Source organism: Anolis sagrei, chromosome 3, assembly GCF_037176765.1.
Source record: "Anolis sagrei isolate rAnoSag1 chromosome 3, rAnoSag1.mat, whole genome shotgun sequence".
NCBI lineage: Eukaryota > Metazoa > Chordata > Lepidosauria > Squamata > Dactyloidae > Anolis > Anolis sagrei.
The window spans coordinates 103,572,777-103,595,876 of record NC_090023.1 but is presented as its reverse complement, the minus strand read 5'-3'; the positions used below and the strand labels follow the sequence as shown (position 1 = coordinate 103,595,876).

At 39.1% G+C, this 23,100-nt stretch overlaps 1 protein-coding gene and 1 non-coding gene across 4 annotated transcripts; both read left to right on the top strand.

The window, feature by feature from the left end:
- Window positions 1-707: 707 nt before the first annotated feature.
- On the top strand, window positions 708-22,069 carry RNF149 (ring finger protein 149). 3 transcript variants are annotated; one of them, XR_010909681.1, is made up of 8 exons: window positions 708-1,242; window positions 9,544-9,794; window positions 11,966-12,034; window positions 13,627-13,709; window positions 14,706-14,802; window positions 17,604-17,790; window positions 18,691-20,413; window positions 21,838-22,069. XR_010909681.1 is itself a non-coding variant. In XM_060769754.2 (7 exons), exons 1-7 carry the CDS (start codon window positions 801-803, stop codon window positions 18,744-18,746), a joined length of 1,185 nt encoding a protein of 394 aa, XP_060625737.2. In that variant the 5' UTR covers window positions 708-800; the 3' UTR covers window positions 18,747-22,069. The 3 variants fall into 3 exon arrangements, 1 of the variants encoding a protein (XP_060625737.2); XR_010909680.1 differs by having other exon boundaries at window positions 21,591-22,069; XM_060769754.2 differs by having other exon boundaries at window positions 18,691-22,069.
- LOC132772461 (small nucleolar RNA SNORD89) lies at window positions 20,906-21,014 on the top strand. Its single transcript, XR_009631194.1, has one exon. It is a non-coding gene; the product is annotated as a small nucleolar RNA SNORD89 (small nucleolar RNA).
- Window positions 22,070-23,100: the final 1,031 nt, after the last annotated feature.

Genomic DNA, 23,100 nt, shown 5'->3' with positions numbered 1-23,100 from the left:
GATCTGATCACCATGCTCAATATATCCCATATGCATGGGAGTATTGGAGGAATGATACAAAAAGTTTGCTAGGGTAGACCCTCTTTCACTCAGACTCAGCCTGGTGGAGATCTGACATTAACTTTCAAACCAACACTATATGAGAGGCCGCACTGAGACCCTTTCCACATATTATCTGCTTTGAACTGGAATATATGGCAGTGTGGACTCAGATAACCCAGTTCAAAGTAAATATTGTGAGATTTTCTGCCTTGATATCCTGGGGACTCTTCCACACAGCCCTATATCCCAGAATATCAAAGCAGACAGTCCCACAATATTTGCTTTGAACTGGGTTATCTGAAGGCCCTTCCACACAACCCTATATCTCAGAATATGAAGGCAGGAAATCCCCCAATATCTGCTTTGAACTGGGTTATCTGAGTCCACACTCGGATAATGTGGAATTTCCTGCCTTGACATTCTGGGTTCTAGGGCTGCATGGAAGGGCCCTCAGTCCACACTGCCATATATTCCAGATCAAAGCAGATCTTGTGGAGTTTCCTGCCTTGACATGCTGGGTTCTAGGGCTGCGTGGAAGGGCCCTGAGAGGGACGGTTTAAGAAGTTCACAGTTCCCGCGCGCGGCGACAGAGGGCGCTCTTCCCTCCCGCCATTTCTGCTGGAAGCGGCCAGAGGCGGGCGGTGAGCGGAGGAGGAGGCGGAGGAGGAGGAGGAGGAGGCGGCGCGAGGAGGAGCAGGGCCTTGCTCGCCCGCCCGCCCGCCTTCCCCTCCTCATTCCCGGCGAGGCCCAGCGATGCCATGGTGCTGCCGCAGCCGCTCCCGCTCCGCGCCGCAGGGCTGCTTCTCCTGCTGGCGGTGCCGTGGTGTGGGGCGCTGGTGTGGTACACGGCGTGGGTGAGCACGGCCTACACGGAGCCCGGCACCAACCGCACGGTGTGGGGCCGCGGGGAGAGCGGGCGCTACGGGGCGGGCTCGCCCAAGGTGAGCGCGCAGGGCCTGGTGGGCATCCCGCGCGGCGGGGCGGCCCGCGCCATGGAGGGCTGCGGGCCCGGCGCGAGCTTCCACGTGCCCGGCGCGCGCGGCCCCGCCCCGCCGCCCCACGCCTGGATCGCCCTGCTGGCCCACGGGGGGTGCAGCCTGGCCGAGAAGGTGGGCGCCGCCGCCGGGAAGGGAGCCGCCGCCGTCGTGGTCTACAACGAGCCCCGCTTCGGGAACTCCACCTTCTCCATGCCACACTTGGGTCAGTCAGTGCCTCTTTCTGAAGCCCACGAGCAAGGCCAGCTTGGGCCTTCCCTCCAGGGGTTTTGGACTCCAGCTCCCACCATTCCTCACAGCCTCAGCCCCCCCCCCCCATCCTTTCCGCTTAAGCGGCTGAGGGGGGGGAAAGGAAGGGGCCTGAGGCTGTGAGGAATGGTGGGAGCTGGAGTCCAAAACCCCTGGAGGGAAGGCCCAAGCTGGCCCATGCCTGTGTTAACCCCACAAGTGTTTTAGACACCCATATTATATTACAGGCCCCATTTTGAGGGGAACCCAATGACAGTTATGGATATATCAGCAAAGTAGCCCTTCCCCCAAGGTTGTGGAGGCCAGAAGTGGGTCGTAGTAGGTTTTTCAGGGTGTATGGCCATGTTCTAGAAGCATTCTCTCCTGACGTTTCGCCTGCATCTCTGGTAGGAAGCCTGCCATAGATGCAGGCAAAACTTCAGGAGAGAATGCTTCTAGAACATGGCCATACAGTCCAAAAAACCTACAACAAACCTGTGATTCTGGCCATGAAAGCCTTTTATGAAGCCAGAAGTGTTTTTGTTTGCAGCTTTTGTTGGGTTTCACAATACCTGGGTTTGTGCCCATGCAAATAGTGAGGTAATCTTAGAAATGCAATCCGGGTCTCAGTATAAATATGAAATTCATTTATGCTTGATATACATTACTCACAGCCTGAAGGAAACTTTATACACAATGTTTTGTGTGTGGTGGAGGCACCTTCTTTGGAGGCTTTTAAACAGGCTGGATGGCCATCTGTTGAGTGTGCTTTGAATGCGATTTTCCTGCTTCTTGGCAGGAGGTTGGACTGGATGGCCCATGAGGTCTGTTCCAACTCTATGTTTCTGTGATTTTACTCAAGAAGTTTGTGTACATTGAACCATCAGAAAAGCAAAAGGGAACTTGTGGACCCTTCCACACAGCCGTGTAACCCAGAATATCAAGGCAGAAAATCTCACAATATCTGCGTTGAAATGAGTGAGATTTTCTGCCTTGATATTCCGGGATATAGGGCCATGTGGAAGGGCCCCGAGTTGTTGAAGGTTTTCATGGCCTGAATTACTGGGTTGCTGTGAGTTTTCTGGGCTGTATGGCCATGTTCCAGAGGCATTCTCTCCTGACATTTCATCCACATCTATGCTGAGCATCCTCAGACGGTGTGAAGTCTGTTGGATACTTGGCAAATGAGGTTTATATATCTGTGGAAAGTCCAGGGTGGGAGAAAGAACTCTCGCCTGCTTGAAGCAAGTGTGAATACTACAATTGGCTACCTTAATTAGCACTGAATAGCCTTGCAGCTTCAAAGCCATGTTGCTTCCTGCCTGGGGGAATTCTTTGTTGGGAGATGTCAGCTGGCCCTGATTGTTTCTTGTCTGGAGTTCTCCTGTTTTCAGAGTGTTGTTCTTTATTTACTATTTTGATTTTAGAGATTTTTTTAAAAAAATAATACTGGTAGCCAGATTTTGTTCATTTTCACTGTTTCCTCCTTTTTGTTGAAATTTTCCACATGCTTGTGGATTTCAGTGGCATCTCTGTGTAGTCTGACATGGTGGTTGTGAGAGTGGTCAATCATTTCTGTGTTCTCAAATAATAGGTTGGTTCATCAGTTGCTCTGCTATGACTGACTTCTCTGGTTGAATTAGTCTGCAGTGCCTTTCATGTTCCTTGATTTGTGATTCAAAAAAGAAGGGAATTCCAGACAATCAGTCAGGGCCAGCTAACACCTACCAACAAAGGATTCCCCCAGGCAGAAAGCATCCAGGCTTTGAAGCTGTAAAGCTATTAAATGCTAATCAAGGTGGCCATTTGCAACTCACACTTGCCTCCAGACAAGATTTTTTTCTCCCACGCTGGGCATTCACAGATATTTAAATCCCACTTGCCTAGTTTCCAACAGACCCCTCAACCTCTGAGAATGCCTGCTGTAGATGTTGGCTAAATGTCAGGAGAGAATACTTGTGGAACATGTACATACAGCTCGGAAAATTCACAAAAGGGAAATTGCCACCTGTGTTAACAATTTTTGAAGATTCTGGATAAAAGTTGCTTTAGTGTTTGCAAGCTCTGTTTTGTGGGGACAGGGATGGATATGCCCTTATCCAAAATACTTGTGGCCAGAAGTGTTTTAAAAATTCATTTGTTTGGAAACCCTATTTTTTGAGAGGTAAACAATGGCAGAAATGGATATACTGGTTAAATATCTCTTATCAGACATGATTGAAGCCGAAAGTGTTTTGAATTTTAGATTTTTGTTGGATTTTAAAATATCTGTATTTGCATACATGTACATAAAACGATATCATCGACATGGAATCCAGATCTAAATATGAAATCCATTTGTTTTATATCAGTCTTATACACAAAGCCTTAAGGTAATATTAGAACAATATTTTAAATAATATTGTGCATAAAATGGAAGTCTGTGTACCTTGAACCATCAGAAACAAAAGTGACAGTATCTCAGCCAGCATTTTAGAGGACTCTGAATAAGGGATGCTCAATTTGATATTTGCAAACCCATGTTGTGGGAACAATTATGACGAAGGGATATGCTGAAATTTGAGGTGACAGATTCCAGGTTAAGATGAGGAATTGACTGGGAAATCGAGTGGGGAGTTATTTATCTGTGAGTTAGTGAAGAAAACAGTGTTTGGCTAAAAGGTGGAATGTATGTTGAGATCAAATGTAAACTACGACTATAGTGGTGTGAGGCGTAGGTATGTTTAATATTTGTACATACAGACATCAGCAGATACCACAGCCGAATGACTTCCTCACATAAAAAGCCAAACACAAAGATACTCTCTCTTTTAGAAAAGTGTAGTTAGGCATCTTCCCTTGTACATATTGTAGGGTTTCATTTTTAAAACTATAGATTGCAGGTAGTTTTCAGAAGTGACGAATCCCAACTGTAGCCTGGGATCAATTTTGCAAGTCAGAAAGTTCCCTCCACATCTGCAGAGCATACCTTAATTCTAAACTAAATATGCACCGTGTCCAGCTGCGCATGTAGAGTAATTGCAATTGTTGCATCATGTCAGTGTGATGGATAAGCCTCGCTGAATCAAATCAGATGACTGCATTGGTTTGTTTGTATTGCATTTATATTTTGTTTGTCTTCTAGAGCCATACGCTAATATTTATTTGTTTGCTCCTCCAGTTTGCCCTCAGAGTCCCTTCCTGTTGTTTCCACAAGCAGGTGATATTAGGCCCCTTCCACACAGCTGAATAAAATCCCATATTTTCTGCTTTGAACTGGATCATATAGCAGTGTGGACTCAGATAACCCAGGGTCCTTCCACACGGCCCAATATCCAAGAATATCAAGACAGAAAATCCTACAATATCTGCTGTAAACTGCACAGTCAGATAATGTGGGATTTCCTGCCTTGATATCCCAGGATATAGGAATATGGACTCAGTTCAAATTAGCTATTGTGGGATTTTCAGCTTTGATATTCTGGGTTATATAGCTGTGTGGAAGAGCCCTTAGTGACTTGCAAGTTGCCAACAGCCAGGATGACTCAACAGCCTATTGTTAAAATGATGCACCATGTGTCACTGTCAGTCCCCTTTTAATTTTACCACTGTTGTAAGACATTGCTACATGTTTGTGATAACAAATTACATAAATTAACTATGGACCCTTCCACAGAGCCATGCAACTCAATATCAAAACAGAGAATCACACAATATCTGCTTTGAACTGGGTTATCTGAGTCCACACTGTCATATATCCCAGTTAAAAGCAGATAATGTGGGATTTTATTCAGCTATGTGTGAAGGGGGCCTGTCCTAGTGAGTAAGGAAACTTGTATCTTAGGGCCTTTCTACACAGCCATATAACGCAGAATATCAAGGCAGAAAATTCCACAGTATCTGCTTTGAGCTGGGTTATCTGAGTCCACAATGCCATATATTCCAGTTCAAAGCAGATAATATGGATTTTATTCAGCTTTGTGGAAGGGGCCTTTGAGTAGTCTCATGGAATTGATGGCAACTTCCTAAATTTACATTTATTTAAGTTCCATTGATTCAGTGCATCTATTTGGAAATAACAATTGGAATCACCCTAAAGGACTTCCACCTGCCTGCCGCCCTGCCTTTTATGCCATTTAATTTTACTGAGTGATCCCATGTTCTGATATTATGACTGGGGGAAAACTATCGCTCCATGCTGTATGTAGCTTTTATTTTACTGTGTCATCATCATCATCGTCATCATCATTGTTATAGAGAAAGAAGAACTAAAAAGCACCACACAGGAAAGTGGGGTTTTTTTTCGTGAGCACATAAACAGGAGGTACTTTCAGTGGCACATCAAATGATCTGCAGCCCAAACTATTGATCTGCGACCCAGAGAGCTACTGGGCATCATGGCAGCATCCTTGTTTGAGGTGTGATTATGTTTACTGTGTGACTAAGAAAGGAAAGCTGCTGGATGGGAGGCCTGTAGAGCCCTGCTGTTTTAATAAAAGGATGATGCTGTACAAATATATGTTAATTACGGGAAGAATAAGTGACTTGTTTTGAATTATTAGAAAAATATGCTTATGAATGGAGTGTCTGTAAGAAACCTAATGTTCTGAAGTACATTGATCGCACTCTGCCTTAAGCCTTCCCTGGCTTAAAACCCCTGAGTTCTTCTTCCTTATTCTTTTGTTGAGTTGAGTCCTGGCTGTTTTTGTGTGTTTGTGTCCTGAAACTTAGCAATCCATTTTAAAATGGCTGCAAGGCCTCATAGCATGATATGTTTGGGAAGTTAAACAGAGACTGCTCTGATGGGAGATCACCAAGGGATACCATGTGCTGCAAGCTATATTTCAGAGGAAAGAACTAGCAAAACTACTTTGCTTAAGAAAATCCAGTGAATTCTTTGCCTAAGAAAATTTAGTGAAATAAATGGGGTAGCTGTAAAAAATAAAAAATAATTATTCTTGCATTATTTTAAATTATATTAAAATAACAGGTCAATTTATTGTGAATGTGTTGGCATTTGCATGAATAGTTAAGGGTATACAGCATGGTTGTTTTTTTGTTTGTTTGTTTGTTTTTTGTCGTGTCAGGAGTGACTTCAGAAACTGCAAATTGCTTCTGGTGTGAGAGAATTGGCCATCTGCAAGGATGTTGCCCAGGGGACGCCCAGATGATTTGATGTTTTTATCATCCTTATGTTTACTGTGTGACTAAGAAAGGAAAGCTGCATGAGGAGCTGGAGCTGATAGAGGGAGTTCATCCGCCTCTCCCCGGATTTGAACCTGCGACCTGTCGGTCTTCAGTTCTGCCGGCACAGGGGTTTAACCCACTGCGCCACCGGGGGCTCCATGCAGCATGGTATGAACGTAGGAATAAGACTTAGGGGACTAAAGTTCAGATTTTCACCTGGCCATGGAAGGCAACTTTGCGCAAGTCATATCCTCTCAGCTTCAGAAGAAGACAAAGACAGCCTCCCTCTGAACACTTCTTGCCAAGAAAGCCATGTGGTTAGTTTACCTGTTCCACAGGTTGGAAACTGTTTGTACACAGCAACAGTACAGATACGAAAGTCACACATCCAGATACCATGAGTAGAGTGTATTGACACCCACTTCATTATTTCCTTCTTGGTGTCCAAGTAAAAAGTATACTCATGTAATTCTACTAGGATTCTTAAAAGAGGCTGTGAAGTTCAAGAGTTCACAAAGCACAGCATATAGAAATAAACTATAGGACAAATGATAAATGCAGTTAAATCACAGCCTGCTTCATTTTCTCTTATTAAAAAAAACACACACACACAGAGTTGTTTTTGCCGCCTTGTATTTCCTGACTAGGTCAGTGGAACCTTTACTTAGATGTTATATGCTCTCAGGCCTCTTAAATACATAGCATCTTGCAGAATAATAACATACAACTATTTGAATTCTTATGCTTACTGTTTTCTATTTTGCCAAGATAAAATGAAGAACTGGTAACCAAAATTTAAGAAAATTTTTCAGGAGAATACAGATTATATAAAGGAATCATTATTATGTATCTCTTTATAGCAGGTTTGACAGTAAGATCTTATATTTTTCCTTTAAATTTCTTGTCATGTCAGCAATGGAAGAAAAAGCAGCGTGCATACATTTAATTCTATCAGTATACTTGGAATTACATTCTGATTGTTTTCAACTTTCTGTTCGTATGAATGTTTTCAGAATGATTCTTAATCTTCAGCTAAATTCTCACATATTTAAGAAGCTTATTTTGCATTTTCTTGTTTGGATTTACTTGGATGTGTGAGTTTGCTGTAATAGCAGCACAACAGAGATTTATTAGAGAGAAAAATGCTAATTAAAGAAAAAAATCAAGATATTTCCTAACAAGAATTCTCATGTCAAAAAAATCCGTGAATCTTGCTAATCCTCATAGAGCAGAGGCCTCATAAAATAATGGGTCAGATGGTTGGTTCTGTAAGAGGCAATGAGGAGACAATGGCCCATTTCCTGTTTTCAGTCTACATATACATATTGAGGGCCATTCCACACAGCCATATGACCCAGAATTTCAAGGCAGAAAATCCCACAATATCTGCTTTGAACTGGGATATCTGAGTCCACACTGCCCTATATTCCAGTTCAGAGCAGATGATTGGGACCAATTAACAGGGTGCCAATCAATTTATGACATGTTTCAGAATTTCCATGGCATTTAGAGTGCAAACCTTGTAGGATTAATGCAGTTTGACACCACTTTAACTGCCATTTCTCAATGCAATGGAATTATGGGAGTTGCAGTTTGGTGAGGCCCATCATTCTTTGCCAGGGAAGGCTAAAGACTTTGTAAACTACACCTGACACTAACCCTATGGTTACTCTCAAGGTGTCTCTTTTTGTTCTGACATCACTTAAAATACGGGCAAGATTAATTTCTGATATTGCAGTCGACTGTTGTGGGGATACTTTTACCTAATCATGGTGTGGTTGTTTATATCGAAAGTGTTTCTTACTTAAGTTTTAATAATACTGAATATTACTTGGTTTTTAACTATGCAAGAACTATGTCATATAGTATTTCATGTAGTATTTTAATGATGTATTTCATATTGTATTTAATAATATAGTTTTTATGTATTTTTTGTTGGTTTGTCCTGTGAAAGACCTATGGTCTAAGCCAGGGATCCTCAAACTAAGGCCCAAGGGCCGAATATGGCCTTCCAAGGTCCTTTACCCGGCCCTCGCTCAGGGTCAACCTAAGTCTGAAACGACTTGAAAGCACACAACAACAACAACAATAATCCTATCTCATCAGCCAAAAGCAGGTCCACACTTCCCACTGAAATGCTAATAAGTTTATATTTGTTAAAATTGTTCCTCATTTTATTGTTTTTAAGTGTTTTTTTGCACTACAAATAAGATATGTGTAGTGCGCATAAGAATTCATTCATGCTTTTTTCAAATTATAATCTGGCCCTCCAATAGTTTATGGGACTCTGACCTGGCCCTCCATTTAAAAAGTTTGAGGACCCCTGGTCTAAGCACTAAATAAATTTACTTGTAAAACTCCAGTTCCCAGGATTTCATAGCATGAAGCCATAGAAGTTAAAGTGGTGTCAAATTGCCTTAATTCTACATTGTAAACGCACCCTTGGATTCTAAGGCCCCAAATACACAGCCATATAAAATCCGTATTATCTGCTTTGAACTGGATTTTATGGCAGCATAGATTCAATATAATTCAGTTCAAATCAGATAGTCGAGATTATCTTCTTTGATAATCTGGATTATATGACAGTGTAGATCAAGTCTAAGATCATTTTTTAAAAGAGTTTACATGATTTTCCTCCTTCATTGAAGTACTATAGACAAAAGTGATATTTCTTGAAGGCATGTTTACTTGTCATCTCCTATTTCTCCCTTATCTCCAAGTCACATATTTAGGATCAAGAGATCTTAGGGCAAAAATAGACAAAAGTAGCTCTTATTTATGCGTGTAATGCCTTCAAGTCACCTGTCAATTTATGAAAACCCATGCATTTCATAGGGTTTTCTTAGGCAAGGTGGTTTTCTCAGTTTCTTCCTCTGAAATATAGCTACAGCATCTGGTATTCAGTGGGTATTTTCCACCTAGGTAATAACCAGGACTGACCCTGTGAGCTTACAAGATCAGACAGAATCTGGTGCTTTTAGCGTATTTAGTCTTTAGGTCTTCTTCTTTTTTTTCTTTTTCTTTTTTCTTTTTTTGCTAAACTTCTTGTAAAGTGACCTGGATTTGTAAAAAGAGCCAACTTGATTTATATCTTTTTCTCCTTCTACAGGTACTAGCAATACAGTTGTAATTATGGTTGGCTACCCAAAGGGAATGGAAATCTTGGAGCCAGTGCGAAGAGGAATTCCAGTAAAAATGACTATTGGTGTTGGTAAACAACATGTACAAGAATATATCAGTGGACAGTCAGTTGTCTTTGTGGCAATTGCATTTATCACCATGATGATTATATCTTTAGCGTGGCTTATATTTTTTTATATACAACGCTTCCTCTATGCTGGATCACATTTTAGAAACCAGGTAATTATCAGTGATGATTCTCTTTTCTGTCTGTGAAATATATTTGCTTACTAGCAAACAAATATTAAATAAATTCATAATTGAAATGTTGTATGGCAACCTTTTAATCTTCTTGCCTCATCTATAAATGCAACTTAACCTGAATATGTTTCTTAACAGGAGCTTTTATGCTGCCTCTTAGTATCTGGTGTAACTTGTTTCCAGAACTAGACATGCCTGAATTGCTCCTACCATCCAAATTAGTGTTTTGAACTAGAACTGAGGCTGTCTTCAGGTGATGAAATTAATTGTTCTAATTGTACACCTTTGCCTCTTACAGAGACATAACAAAGTTAGAATGCCCACTTAGTTCTCCACCGACTGTACTAGAAGTCTGTGGTTAAAAACAAACAGCCTAGTTCAAATCAGTAAAGAAAATCAACCCTTGGTATTTCATCCACATTTTTCTTCCTAATGAAACTTTTTGGACAAGAGGTTCAATGGAAAAGCTATATCTGTTTAACAAGCCTTCTCAGCTATCCTTGCCCCCATTTTCTTGTTTCACAATGTGATGCTTTTGACATTTTCTTTTTTTTCCATGTCAGCTTGAATGTGGTGTTCTTTCCCTATATTTCTTTACTTATTCCCATCTTGTTCTTACAGTATGTGGTAGATACGAATTCCAACCAAGTTGATTACTCCCTTTTCACTTCCTGTTGCTGTTTTCTCTTGAAAATTCTGCTGCAATGTTGGCATTACAAAGAGTGATATTATCTCTGTCTGTGTTGGAGGTTTCATTGCCCCAGGCGCCTTACAGTTTAGATCAGGACTGAGTTCAAATTACAGTTTGAATGCCTTTCTAAAGCAGCTTTCAAACTTGACTTCCTTAATGCAAATCATGTTGTTCTTACTTGGTGCTGAATAGCTAGCAAAGACACTGGATACTCTAAGACCTGAACTTTTGTATGTACTCTTATTTGTCTAACAAAGGGTTGGCTCCTTGAAAGGCCTAGTGCCTTCCATTGAAATCTCTAGATGATAATAAAAATAATAAAGTTTCTTTATATCCCACCTCCATCTCCCAAAAAGGAACTCAGGGCGGCTTACAAGGCACCGCAAATGCAGTATAAACATCAACAGTACATGAGTATAGAAACAGCATCACATAAAAGTTATAAACAACCACTATCAACACATAAAATAAAATACACATTTTAAAAACACTTACCATCAATGGTTAAAACTAGCTGCCATCAATACACAAAGTCCCAGAGTGTCAACCTCATATGGGCCAATTTCAGCATATTCAAGGCCAAAGGCCTGCTTAAAAATCATGTTTTTAGGCTAGAACAGAAGGATTCAAGGGTGGGGGCTAACCTAATCTCTTGAAAGGGTATTCCAGAGCCAGAGAGCCACTACAGAGAAGGTCTTTCTCATTTCAACCAACCGCACTTGAGAAGGTGGTGAAACCGAGAGAAGGGCTTCCCCTGCCGATCTCAAAGCCTACGCCAGTTCATAGAAAGAGATGTGGTCTCAAAGATAGGCTGGACACGAAACATATAGGGCTTTGTAGGTAATAACCTGCACCTTGAATTGAGCCTGGAAAATTGTCAGAAGACAGTGAAGCTGCTTTAATAGAGCCTAGTATGTTCCCTCTAGCTAGCTCCAGAAGATATTTATGTTGATGTTGTCAATTTACATGATCATTTGAGAAAGGTTTTAAGCTTACTAAAAGTTGTAGCAATATAAGATAACTATGCCTTGCATAGGAGAAGCAATAATAAAATTATCCTTTTAGTCTTTACTGTTTTGTAAGGTTTCAAATATACAAAGCTAAGAGCACTTGGCAGGTTTTCTTAGCCATGTAATAAAAGTGTAGGATCAGAGAGAACTTAAGAAAATGAGTTATTGGTTTCATTTCATTATTAGTATAAACTGGTGGACTGATTATCTATCAGGTTCACATTTTTGATAGTGTAAAACTATTTTATTCAGAAAAATTATTGATCTCATTATATGAATTGTTGTGCATCTATATGCAGTGTAAATAGAAGTACGACAAATCTTTGGCATCCTTCACTACAGCATTGCTAAGTAGATCACTGGCCTTTCTAAAATTCTCAGTACTTCAGATTTCTCTTCACAATATATCATTGAATTTTGCATTGCTAACCTAAATTACTTTTTTTAAGAGCCACAGAGAAGAAACAATGAAAGCAATCGGCCATCTGTCACTGCATATTGTTAAGCCAGAAGATAAGGTAATTTTGCCATACTAAATGTTGAGTGAAAAGCTTTTTGTTGGTGTGTGTGTGAGAGAGTCTGCCTTAGTCTGTTGACTTATGGTGACCTCATGAATTTGTTTTCTGAAACAAGGAATACTCCGAGGTGGTTTTGCCAGTTCCTTCCTTCATTGCTACAGTTTTACAAAATGAAAGGAATTGGACTTGTTACAGTTGAGATATGTATACAGAGAGAAATTGCTGCAGTTTATTACATATTAAAATGGCATAGAATTCAAAGTAGCATATGAATAGAAATTCCCAAAGGCATATGTCAGACGTGTTTAGAAAGTAAGGGTCATCTTAAAAAACATGAATTGGGAATAACAGTGAATGTGCCCATGTTTGGAGGAATACCTAAATTGTCTTTTCTAAAACCTTGCCCTTTTAGTCCTAATAGAATTTGTCATATATTTAAGTCTGTCTTCTGGATCTTCCATTGTTCATGCTGGACTTCATCAAAAAAAGTCACAATCTTAGATTGTGAGTTATATACTGTACAGTAAATGCCTCGATTAATTAAACAAAAAGCTTTATTTTCCTCAGCATGTTCCTATACATAGCACAACTTCAGAATCCTTCACATTTGCGGGTTTAACTTTTGCAAATTTGATTCAGATATTTTCTCTAGGAATCTCTATATCTTCCAGTGTGGAAGTTGGCCATATAGTCATGCTGGAGGACCTAGAGCAGTGGCTCTCAGCCTTTGGGTCCCCAGGTGTTTTGGCCTACAACTCCTAGAAATCCCAGTTTACCAGCTGTTAGGATTTCTGGGAGTTGAAGGCTAAAACATCTGGGGACCCACAGGTTGAGAACCACTGACCTAGAGAAAAACACATCTCTAGGAATCTTCCAGTACAGTTCTGTACTGGAAGATTCCAGTACAGTTCTGTGGTCAGTGTCCGGCATAGAGGTATTCTCTCAGATTTATAAAAAAATGTGTTTTTAATTTGCAGTTTTGCCACTTTCATGAGAATCATGTGTTCCTAATCCCAGCAAATGTGGAGGGCTAACAGTAGATCCTTTTGATGCAACTCCAGCTTCCAGACTGCCTTTCGTTTCTATTACGTCTGTCACACTTCCATAGAAGCTCTGTTTCAGTTTTTTCTTTGGCAAATTGTGCTTGAAGTTTTTCTTCTTTATTGTTTCCTTTCTTCCTCCTTTTTCCCTTTCTTTACTGTTTTATTTTACAAATTAACCTCCCAGACGCACGCATTTGTCCTCTTGCAGTCATCTGTTATGGTGGCGGCTGCTTGTTTGGAGGCTTTTAAACAGAGGCTGGATGGCCATATGTTGGGGTTGCTTTGAATGCAATTTTCCCTGTTTTTGGCATGGGGTTGCACTCAATGGCCCAAGAGGTCTCTTCCAACTCTATGATTCTATTATTTCTTCATAAATGTTTCTTTGGCAATCTAAATGAAAACTTTAACTGTTTTTTATCAAACAATTAGATGCAGAGATTTAGATTCTTAAACTATAATAATCTTGTAAATTGGAATTTACTTTTAACTTATATTAAGGATACTGTATTTTTTTGATGTCGTGCTTAAATTAGGCTTTTTTTTTTAAAGGGTTTGGATGTCAATGCAGAAAATTGTGCTGTGTGCATTGAAAACTATAAAACAAAAGATATAGTTCGAATCCTGCCTTGCAAGTAAGCATATTAAAACTGTGAGAACTATTTTTGCTTCAGTTGTGTTTTTTTTTAGAAATATTTAATGAATTGCATAAAACTGTTCTGCCTTCAGTATATTTAGACTGAAGAATTGCAGTGTACAGTCAATATTCTCTGCTTTATGGTTTATCCAATTATGCCAGAGTATATACATGTGTGTTTGTTTTGTATTGTACTGGTCATGATGAGATGTTTGTATAGTTCTTTGAATGTTGACCTTCAATATTCTAAACATAAGCTATTGTACAACTCTTTTCTTTATTCAGTGAAAATGATTTTGTTAGAGGCAAAATGTTATTAGTAGTGAATGAGCTACTTAGTCGATTTGGAGAAAACTGTACAGAAATTACGAACAAGATAGTTCTGTAGGTTTGTTCATAAGTTGAATTTGTATGTAAATCAGAACAGGTACATTTCTAAAGTGTAACTCCACACACACACACACACACACACACAAGTTTTGGATAGCATAGGGAAGGGTTAACACCTCTGTGGCATTTATTTTGCTATCTGCACCCCTGTTCAGAAAATTTCACCTCACTTTTGTCCCTATGATAATTTGAAACATGCGGGGTGAGCTCCTGCTGTTAGGCCCAGTTTCTGCCAACTTAGCATTTCGCAAACATGCAAATGTGAGTAGATCAATAGGTACCATTCTGATGGGAATGTAACAGGGCTCCATGCAGTCATGCTGACCACAAGACCTTGGAGATATCTATGGACAACACTGGCTCTTTGGAGATGAACAACACTCCCCCCCCCCCCCAAGTTGGACATGACTAGATTTAATGTCAGAGGAAACCTTTACCTATGTTGCTTTGCTAGCTTAGCGTTACTATGCTTTGAATATCCTTCCTATTATCTAATCCTATCATTATCACTTTTTGTAGTTTCGTTAAGTTGCATTGCATAAAAGCAAGTTCATTACTAGAAGTGTTCTTGTACTTACTTTTAAAAGTACTGTCTCTTTTTCAGACATGTCTTCCATAGGCATTGTATTGATCCCTGGTTATTGGAGCACAGAACATGTCCAATGTGCAAACTAGATGTCATCAAAGCTTTAGGATATTGGGTATGTTGTGAAAATGCATATATTGTAATTAAATCTGAGAGCAAGTGCTAGTTATCTGGTATAGTGCTAATAGTGCTAATACATGTGCCACTCCTAAGCATTCTGAGTACCTGGTGTTGTTTTTTTCAAGAGAAAGGCTTAGGAAAGGTGGCTAGCTTGCAATTCAAATGGATTCAAACCTGCCAAAATTTTATGGTGGGAAGTATTCCTTGTGTTTCTTCAATGAAAATTTAAATATTTATATAAAAATTGACAGTGGCAACCACCCAACAAAATATAAACCATTGGCTATAAAACCCCTGTTCATCATCCACTATAAAATCTTTTTTGTAGCTGCACTTTTTTCTGGGTTATCTTCCAAAGGAATTAGGGTGGATCTTCCAAAGGAATTAGGGTGGATCTGCTTGGTATCTGTTCCAGGACACAACCCTACCCTCACCCCCGCCCGTGGATACCAAAATCTTTGGATACTCATGTTACACTATACAGTGGCATTGTAAAATGATGTGCCTTATAGGAAATGATGTGCCTAATTTGAAAAAGAAGTAACCATGAGTTACTTTTTGGATTTTTTTTTAAAAAAAATCTAGCTGTGGGTGGTGGAATCTATAGATGCAGTATCCATTATGTATTCTATACTCATAGAACATTTTTAAAACCCTAAACCTTGCGGTTTTCCTCTTAACATATTTATTTAGACAAATAACATGGTTATATCCTTGATGAAATCAGTCACTTTAGAATGTATGTAAGAATTTTCTGGACTGTGTTTTCAAAGGCTTTCATGGCCAGAACTGGGTTGCTGTGAGTTTTCTGGGCTGTATGGCCATGTTCCAGAAGATGTGGGTGAAATATCAGGAGAGAATGCTTCTGGAACATAACCATACAGCCAGGAAAAGTCACAGCAATTCAATGTTATGTACTCTAGTTCATTGCCTAATAGTCACCATCAGCCCCTTCCCCCTTTTGGGTCCCAGTTTTGGTATTTTAGGATTTTTTCACATACTACTTGCACCTTTAGTTCACAGATGTGACTATTATGCAAGATTGCCCGCATGATTGCCTCTAGCTTTGGAGTGAAGATGTGATTGAGCGGGTGAATTTGACCATCAGATCCAGCACCTGTAGCTCAGAAAGGAGAGGCTACCAAGCGGGTGAACTTGCCCATCTGCCAGCCTTTCCCTTCCGAGCTACAGAGGCTAGAGTAGTTTGGAGAGAAGAGGCGGGGAGTGCAACCATTATGCAGTGAAATATTATATTGGTTTGTTTTACTTAATTTTTCTCTCACCTTTCTCCTGGTATAGGGACTGAAGGTAGCCAGCATTGAATATAAACAATATGAATGCATTAAAATCTAAATGTGACACTTAAAACACAAACAATTTGGGCTATTTCATTATTTAATAAGATGGCCCTCCGTGAGTGATATAGTTCTGGTTCATGATAAATTGGCTTAGGAAGTTAGAACAAGTTTAAACAAACATACAAAATCCCTTTTGAATCTCCTAGACCCCCACCCACTCCTGCCTAGTGGAATCAGTAAAATAAAAGGACTATAAGAAAGATATTAACTAAGAAAATTGAATGCAGAAGAAAAAAGATTGGAATTCTCAAAAAGAGATCCCCAGTGGTTCCCAACCTGTGGGTCCCCAGGTGTTTTGGCCAGTAACTCCCAGTTTACCAGCTGTTAGGATTTCTGGGAGTTGAAAGCCAAAACACCTGGGGACCCACAGGTTAGGAACCACTGCCCTAAGCACTAGAAGCAGTGATGGCACTGAGATATAGAACACAAAGCTAGCTATTACAGTATTCAATAAATAAATGTTTCGTGCCACTGCTGGGATGGAACTAAACCTCCCCTGGTAATAAGATTATTGGAGAGAGTAGACCTACCTCCCCTAATTTTTCTTTTAATTGCAGAATTACTGACATCTAATTACTAATCATACAATTAGTATAACTGGGAAGCTTTTTTACCAGTCAGGCATATTGTGTTATGCTCCATTCCTCATTCTTGACCATACAAAAATTAAGAAAGAAGTCAGGGACCACCAAACGCAACGCCCAAAAATGAATCAAAGAACATGAAAGGCACTGCAGACTACTTCATCCAGATAAGTCAGCCATAGCGGAGCACCTGATGAACCAACCTGGACATAGCATATTATTTAAGAACACAGAAATTCTGGACCAGTCTAGCACTTAACAAGTCAGGCTACCAGAGAAGCCATTTAAATCCACAAGTATGTGGACAATTTCAACAGAATGGGGGGAAAAACCCCGATGAAAATGAACAAAATCTGGCTTCCAGTATTAAAAATTCTAAAATTATAACAGGAAATAAAGAACAAAACTCAAACACAGGGGAACTCCAGACAAGAAACAATCAGGAACAACTAATCACCTCTCAACAAAGAATTCCCTTGGGCAGTAACAAGGCACACCTAAAAACTGCCAGGTCATCAAATGCTAATAAAGGTAGCCAATTAAAACAGTCACACCTAGCTCCAACAGACAAGAGTTCTTTCTTCCACCCTGGACTTTCCATAGATATATAATCCCAATTTTCCTAGTTTCCAACAGACCTCACAACCTCTGAGGATGTCTGCCATAGATGCGGGCAAAATGTCAGGAGAGAATGCTTCTAGAACATGGCCATACAGCCCAAAAAACCTACAGTAACCCAGAAAATTATAGTTTTGATGAAATACTTTGTTTCTTTTGAGAAATCATTTTAGTCTCTTCAGTCCTCTTTCCAATATCTATTATGGCTATTCATGCTGCTTTTTTCAACTTGAAAGGGAGAACCCAAAGAAGTTGCAGTGCCTGAATCTGTAAGTGGTAGCATATCAGCTGAGAGTTGGAGTATGGTTATACAAGAAGAGGACAGAAATGAATCAAGTGAAATATCAGCATCTTCTACTGATGAATCCGTAATAAATATAAGAAATTTAAAAGAGGAGGCGGGTGAAACAACAGCTTTACTTGGTATGTAACCCTGTAGCATTTTTTTTTCTAGAAAAATGAAACTTTGGGGAAACAGAACTTCAATTTTAAAATGTTAGTAGTGGATACACTGAAATGTTGTTGTTGTTTTTTTACTCTAATTGCTAAGGAGTTTAGCATTAGAATTTTTTTCACTCTAATGTTCAGGAGATCAAACAAGCTTCCAATATCTCCTTTCCAGTATACAGCACTGGTCCAGACATGGATCATTTGACTTCTTTAATGTATTAACTTCTTTAACTTATTAACAAATTTGGAGCTTTAGACCTATGAACGTATGATGATTATGTCATTTTGTCAACATAAATGGTGTGCTTGTGGCTGCTGTATCTGAGGAAACGGGGGAGGGGGTCCAATACATGTTTTGGTTTCACAATTATTATTGTAACATGTCTAAGGACCACAAGAACAGATGCATTACTGCTTATACAACCAGAAAATCTATTTGAACTCTGATAAAGTTTTAAGCATATAACTATTTATCTTGCAGAATTCTAAAGACTTAAAAACTATATTTAATAGGACATGACTTTGGCATGATAGGCCCTCACACTGAGAATGGGAGAAATTGTGAGGAACTTGGAAATAAATTCCAGATAAAACTTTAAATGTACTCCTGGATAATGTTTTCTTCCTTGCCACAGGTCTGAATGTCTCAGGTTTCAATTTTCTTTCATTATAATGTGTTTCCTTCTAATTTGAATATTAGTCATAAGCCTAACTGGAATTCTCTTCACAGTGCAAATTATGTCTAGCTTAGAGCTGTCATAAGTAGGTTCCCAATTAATTTTTTTTGCACTGTGTAAATATGTATTAGTTATAATCCACATAATAATATATAATAGTGGAATATTAACGTTCATATTTTTATTTTATTTTTAGAAACAACTTGTAAAGATAATCCACATGAAGAACACCTGTCTTGTGGAAATACTTAGTGAAAGCTTGACTTGGACTAAAAACTGAAGATTCATTTTATTGTTATTTATATGGTATGGACTAGTGCCTGGCCTAAGAAATGTATTAATTTCCTAATTCTATTTTAAAAGGGCTGAAAACTAAGTATTCTGTACCCTATACAAAATATCATAATCCTATTCTGATTCTTATCGAAGAATGGGAGCTGAACCAGACTGAGTGGGGAGATGAAAGAAGGAAAATATATACAAATACATAGGTTTTTAATGTTTCCTGACACGTATTGAGCTTACTGCTCTTTTCTACAGTTGCTTTGAAACACTTGTAATTTTTTTTTAAAAGGATTTTGTTTCTTTGTTTTTGTGGGTATAGAAACCCATATGAAGGGAACCTGGTTTGTCATGAAAATAGGAAAGTTTCCCTGAGAAAGAACAAATTTCTGTAGAGTATTTAAAAAGACCATTCCTGGAAGAAGTACACTGTTTAACAAACAGACAATATTTATATTATATTGTATCACATGTAGCATATATGTACCACTGGTGGTCTTTTTAAAAAGTGTATTGAATATATATAGACCTCTTCAAACATGAGAACATTACAATGGACTTGCAAGTTTTTGCCATATTCTTGCTGAAGAAAACCAATGATTCTTAAATTGCCTTCCTTTAAAAAGTTTTTAGCTTGCATTATCCTATCCATTTGGATATTTCATGGTCAAAATGCGCACATTAATGCCTAGGGTAACATAAAAGAGAAAACGTTCACTATGGAATACAATACCAGTTAATGGCACATAATTTAACTTTAGGACTCTTAAACCAATCTTCTGACTTACCCTAGTTGCTTCCTCTGAATATTTCAATATTCGCATTTCAGATGTTTGTAAAGTGAAAATTCTTTACTTTTTGTTAAATCAAGACTTATTAAAAGCCTGTTAGAGATGTGCCCAACTAATTAGTTTACGACTGGGCTAGATCAATCGCATAGTGCCTTTATGAAGCAGTGGAAAAGCACTGAGCCTGAATTATACTAAATAAGTGTCATTGCACTGGTTAAACTTTACTTCTTCTTTTGGGTAATTCTGTACAAGAGGTTCTAGGAAAATGATGAATTGTGTATTTATAGTTTTATTAAATATTGATTTTTTTTTTAGCATTCCAGTGTTATTATAAATGAATGTATGGGGTTGGTAAGTTAACTTTGACAACATGTTTTAAGGCTAAACATTTGATAAAGCACTTGAAATGCCTGAGAAAATATGCAATCTGCTGCTTAAAATGGTGAAGTATGTTCCAAGACAAGATCTTCCCAAATATGGAATGGTTCATATGTGAGGTGGATGTCTTCCTCTTTCCAAAATACTCTGAAGAACTCTTCCTGCCTTCTCTGAGCAGAGGGGCCTTTGCTGTCAACATTTTGTCAGCATTTTATGGCAGGACTACATCATGTCTTCAAGAAAGAATCTGCTGTAAAATGATTGAGCAACTTGCCATTTCTTCAGAAAATACCTGTTGCTGAACGTTTAGTAACTATCCTTTATATTACAAAAAGTAGAGTTCTGCTTGTAGTTTGTACAACATAACTGGCTTAGTATCAAGGAGGTTGGCTGGATGCTGTTGTCTTGAAAGTTTCCAGACTCTTTTTGACATTATCAGTGCAGCACTCGACTTGGAGAAAGAGTATGGTGAGTATTAAACTTTTATAATTGGAATACGTTAGATTGTGTAAGGCATCCTATGCTTAACTTTTATTCCTGTCTTTTTTTAAGAATTGAGGGAGCAACAGATAAAATCTAGCAGAGGAAATTATTTTGCAGTGTATTTTGGTTGCCCTCTTTGAATAAGCCACCCGGAAAAGCTCAGCGTGTTAGATAGCTCTATTATACTGGCAGATAGATAAGGACACAGTAGTATGTGGGGGAATTCAAATGTACAATAAAGATTTCCACTACATAAGAACTATTTAGTGTCCCTCAGTACTACCTCAGGATGCTCCCTTTCTCTTTTGTTCTTACGCCTGCTCCCAAACCCAGAGCATTCAAAGCAGTTAATTACGTAAACTAAGTACACATAGCTAAACCTCTGAATCTTAGAGCTTTAGGAATATAATCCCACTCAAAATGTTGACAGCCATTTGTCTGAGAGGAAATGCTGCTATTCTGATGTTTAGTGATGCTCCTGAGGAATGATGACAATAAAAGGCCGAATTGCAGTGCCTGTAAACAGTTTCTCTCTAAAGGCATGATGACAAAACTCCTTGAAGCGACTTTTTTGTCTGACCTCAGCAACTTCACGTGAAGTACAAAACAAAACAGGCTATGTGACTTCTGCAGAGAACCATTTACCAGACTATAGGTGATAGATATACTTGATATATTCACGTGAATCCAGCCAGTTGTGGAGTCTTGTAGTCTTGCACTTGTGTCCTCCCCATCTTCAATGCCACACACAGAGTGGGGAGGTATGAAGGTCAAAACTGCAAACAAGAATCAATCCACGATTCTGAATTGTGGACAGATTTAAGAAAAGTTTCTAGTTGTATAACCTCACCTGTGGCTGAAGACTAGTACAAGCCAGGCCTGCTCTGTCAGTTGTAGCAAAATTTCTTTTATATCTGATAGAATTCTTGTCCTGGTACTACATAAACTTATGTGAAGCATCTGTCCACTTTATTATTGTTAACTTACTAGATATAGTTCTTCCTTACTGTTAGAAAAGTACCGTATTACCAAATATGAAACACTTCTAACTCTTTAGTTCTACAACTGTACCTTTAAGAAGAAATGGTATGTTGGTTTTCTTAAGGATTATATTTTTTATTAGAGCCAAAGATTATATTACATAAATATATTCAATCTACAGGTTTATGCTTAATGAAGTGAGGAAGGAGCTACTGCTGGAGGAGAAAAACTGTGGAAATTATCCCTCTGTCTCCCACTTTTCTATTAGTTGGAACACCCGTTTCCTGAATAGAAAAAGGCTTACTGGAATCTTACGATCCAAACCTCTCAAATTGCATGTTTTAATGGTTTTAGCAACTATTTAAAGACGTTTTTTAAATCAACTTCATGCGGAAATTGTTATTTCTGTCCTCCCATTTCCCATCCAGGTGCACCTATTATTAGTGCAGGCTTAATTCAAGCACTCACTGGCAAGATGCATCTTCCTTGATAACTTCTGCCATCTGAAACAGAAAGAATTGCCTGGACTTTTGTCTTCCAAAAATCTCTATTTTCATAAAGATTAACCCTATGGATGGAATTTAATAACAAAATGTTCTTAATGTTCAAAAATGCAGAGAATCTAAATGAGCTTTAATAAAATTATCCAGTTGAATCTGCTCCATTTTGAATGTCTGCTTTCTGAAGGCACTTTGCTGCAAAATGTTTGGTGTTATTCCAATTAGTTATGTTTTGACAGACTGACCACTAGATCAAACTTTCAGATTTATCTTGTGCTATTCAAAACTATTTCTTAAAACACTTTGTTCTATTGTTCTATTTTCATTAACAAAATGCCTCCCAATTTATTTCCATATTCTTTAAGTAACTGATTATTTGATATTTCTGTTACATTAAAGGATTTTTTTTAAAAAGTGTACTTCATAATGGTATAAATTGTCCAGAATACTGTAGATTAGAATTTTACTTCAAAACTCCCATATTTAAAACTATATAATGTAAAAACATGACTACTGAAGCCATCTCCTGCCAGAGAATGTTACCATATTTGTGCTTTATCATTTTCAGAGTTTCCTGGAAATGTACCAAGACTACTGCTTGAGAAGCACTGTTGTAAATAAAGGTTGCTCACCTGTAACCGTATTTCTTCGAGTGTCCATCCGTGAAATTCACACCTATGGGTTCTCCCTGCGCATGCGCAGCAATCCGGAACTTCTAGAATATTCAATGAATTTTTAAATGATTATTTTAATGAATAAACACAAGCCCCGCCCATTCCCCGCCCCCCCGGTATATAAGCCCCGGCGTGCGCCTGAGAGGTGGTTCCCATAGCGCCAAATAGAGGCTAAAAAGAGGCATGACAGAGGGGAGGATGGGCGGGTTGTGTGAATTTCACGGATGGACACTCGAAGAAATACGGTTACAGGTGAGCAACCTTTATTTTTTCTTCGTGTCCTCCGTGAAATGCACACCTATGGGTGAATAGCAAGCTACTGACCTGGAGGTGGGTCATGCCACGCAGGAAAACAGTACGGCTCTGCCGAAGGCTGCATCCTTCTTGGCCAACACATCCAGTTTGTAATGTGATGCGAACGTGGATGGCGTAGACCACGTCGCTGCTCTACAGATCTGGTCCAATGGAACTCCATGCAAAAAAGCTTGGGAGGTGGAGAGAGATCTGGTTGAATGCG

Excerpts from the sequence above, each read along its gene's own strand:
- RNF149 (XM_060769754.2), top strand. The coding sequence starts at position 801 with ATGGTGCTGCCGCAGCCGCTCCCGCTCCGCGCCGCAGGGCTGCTTCTC. Across the intron at positions 9,795-11,965 it reads GATCACATTTTAGAAACCAG|AGCCACAGAGAAGAAACAAT; the intron begins GTAATTATCAGT and ends ACTTTTTTTAAG. Across the intron at positions 12,035-13,626 it reads TTGTTAAGCCAGAAGATAAG|GGTTTGGATGTCAATGCAGA; the intron begins GTAATTTTGCCA and ends TTTTTTTTAAAG.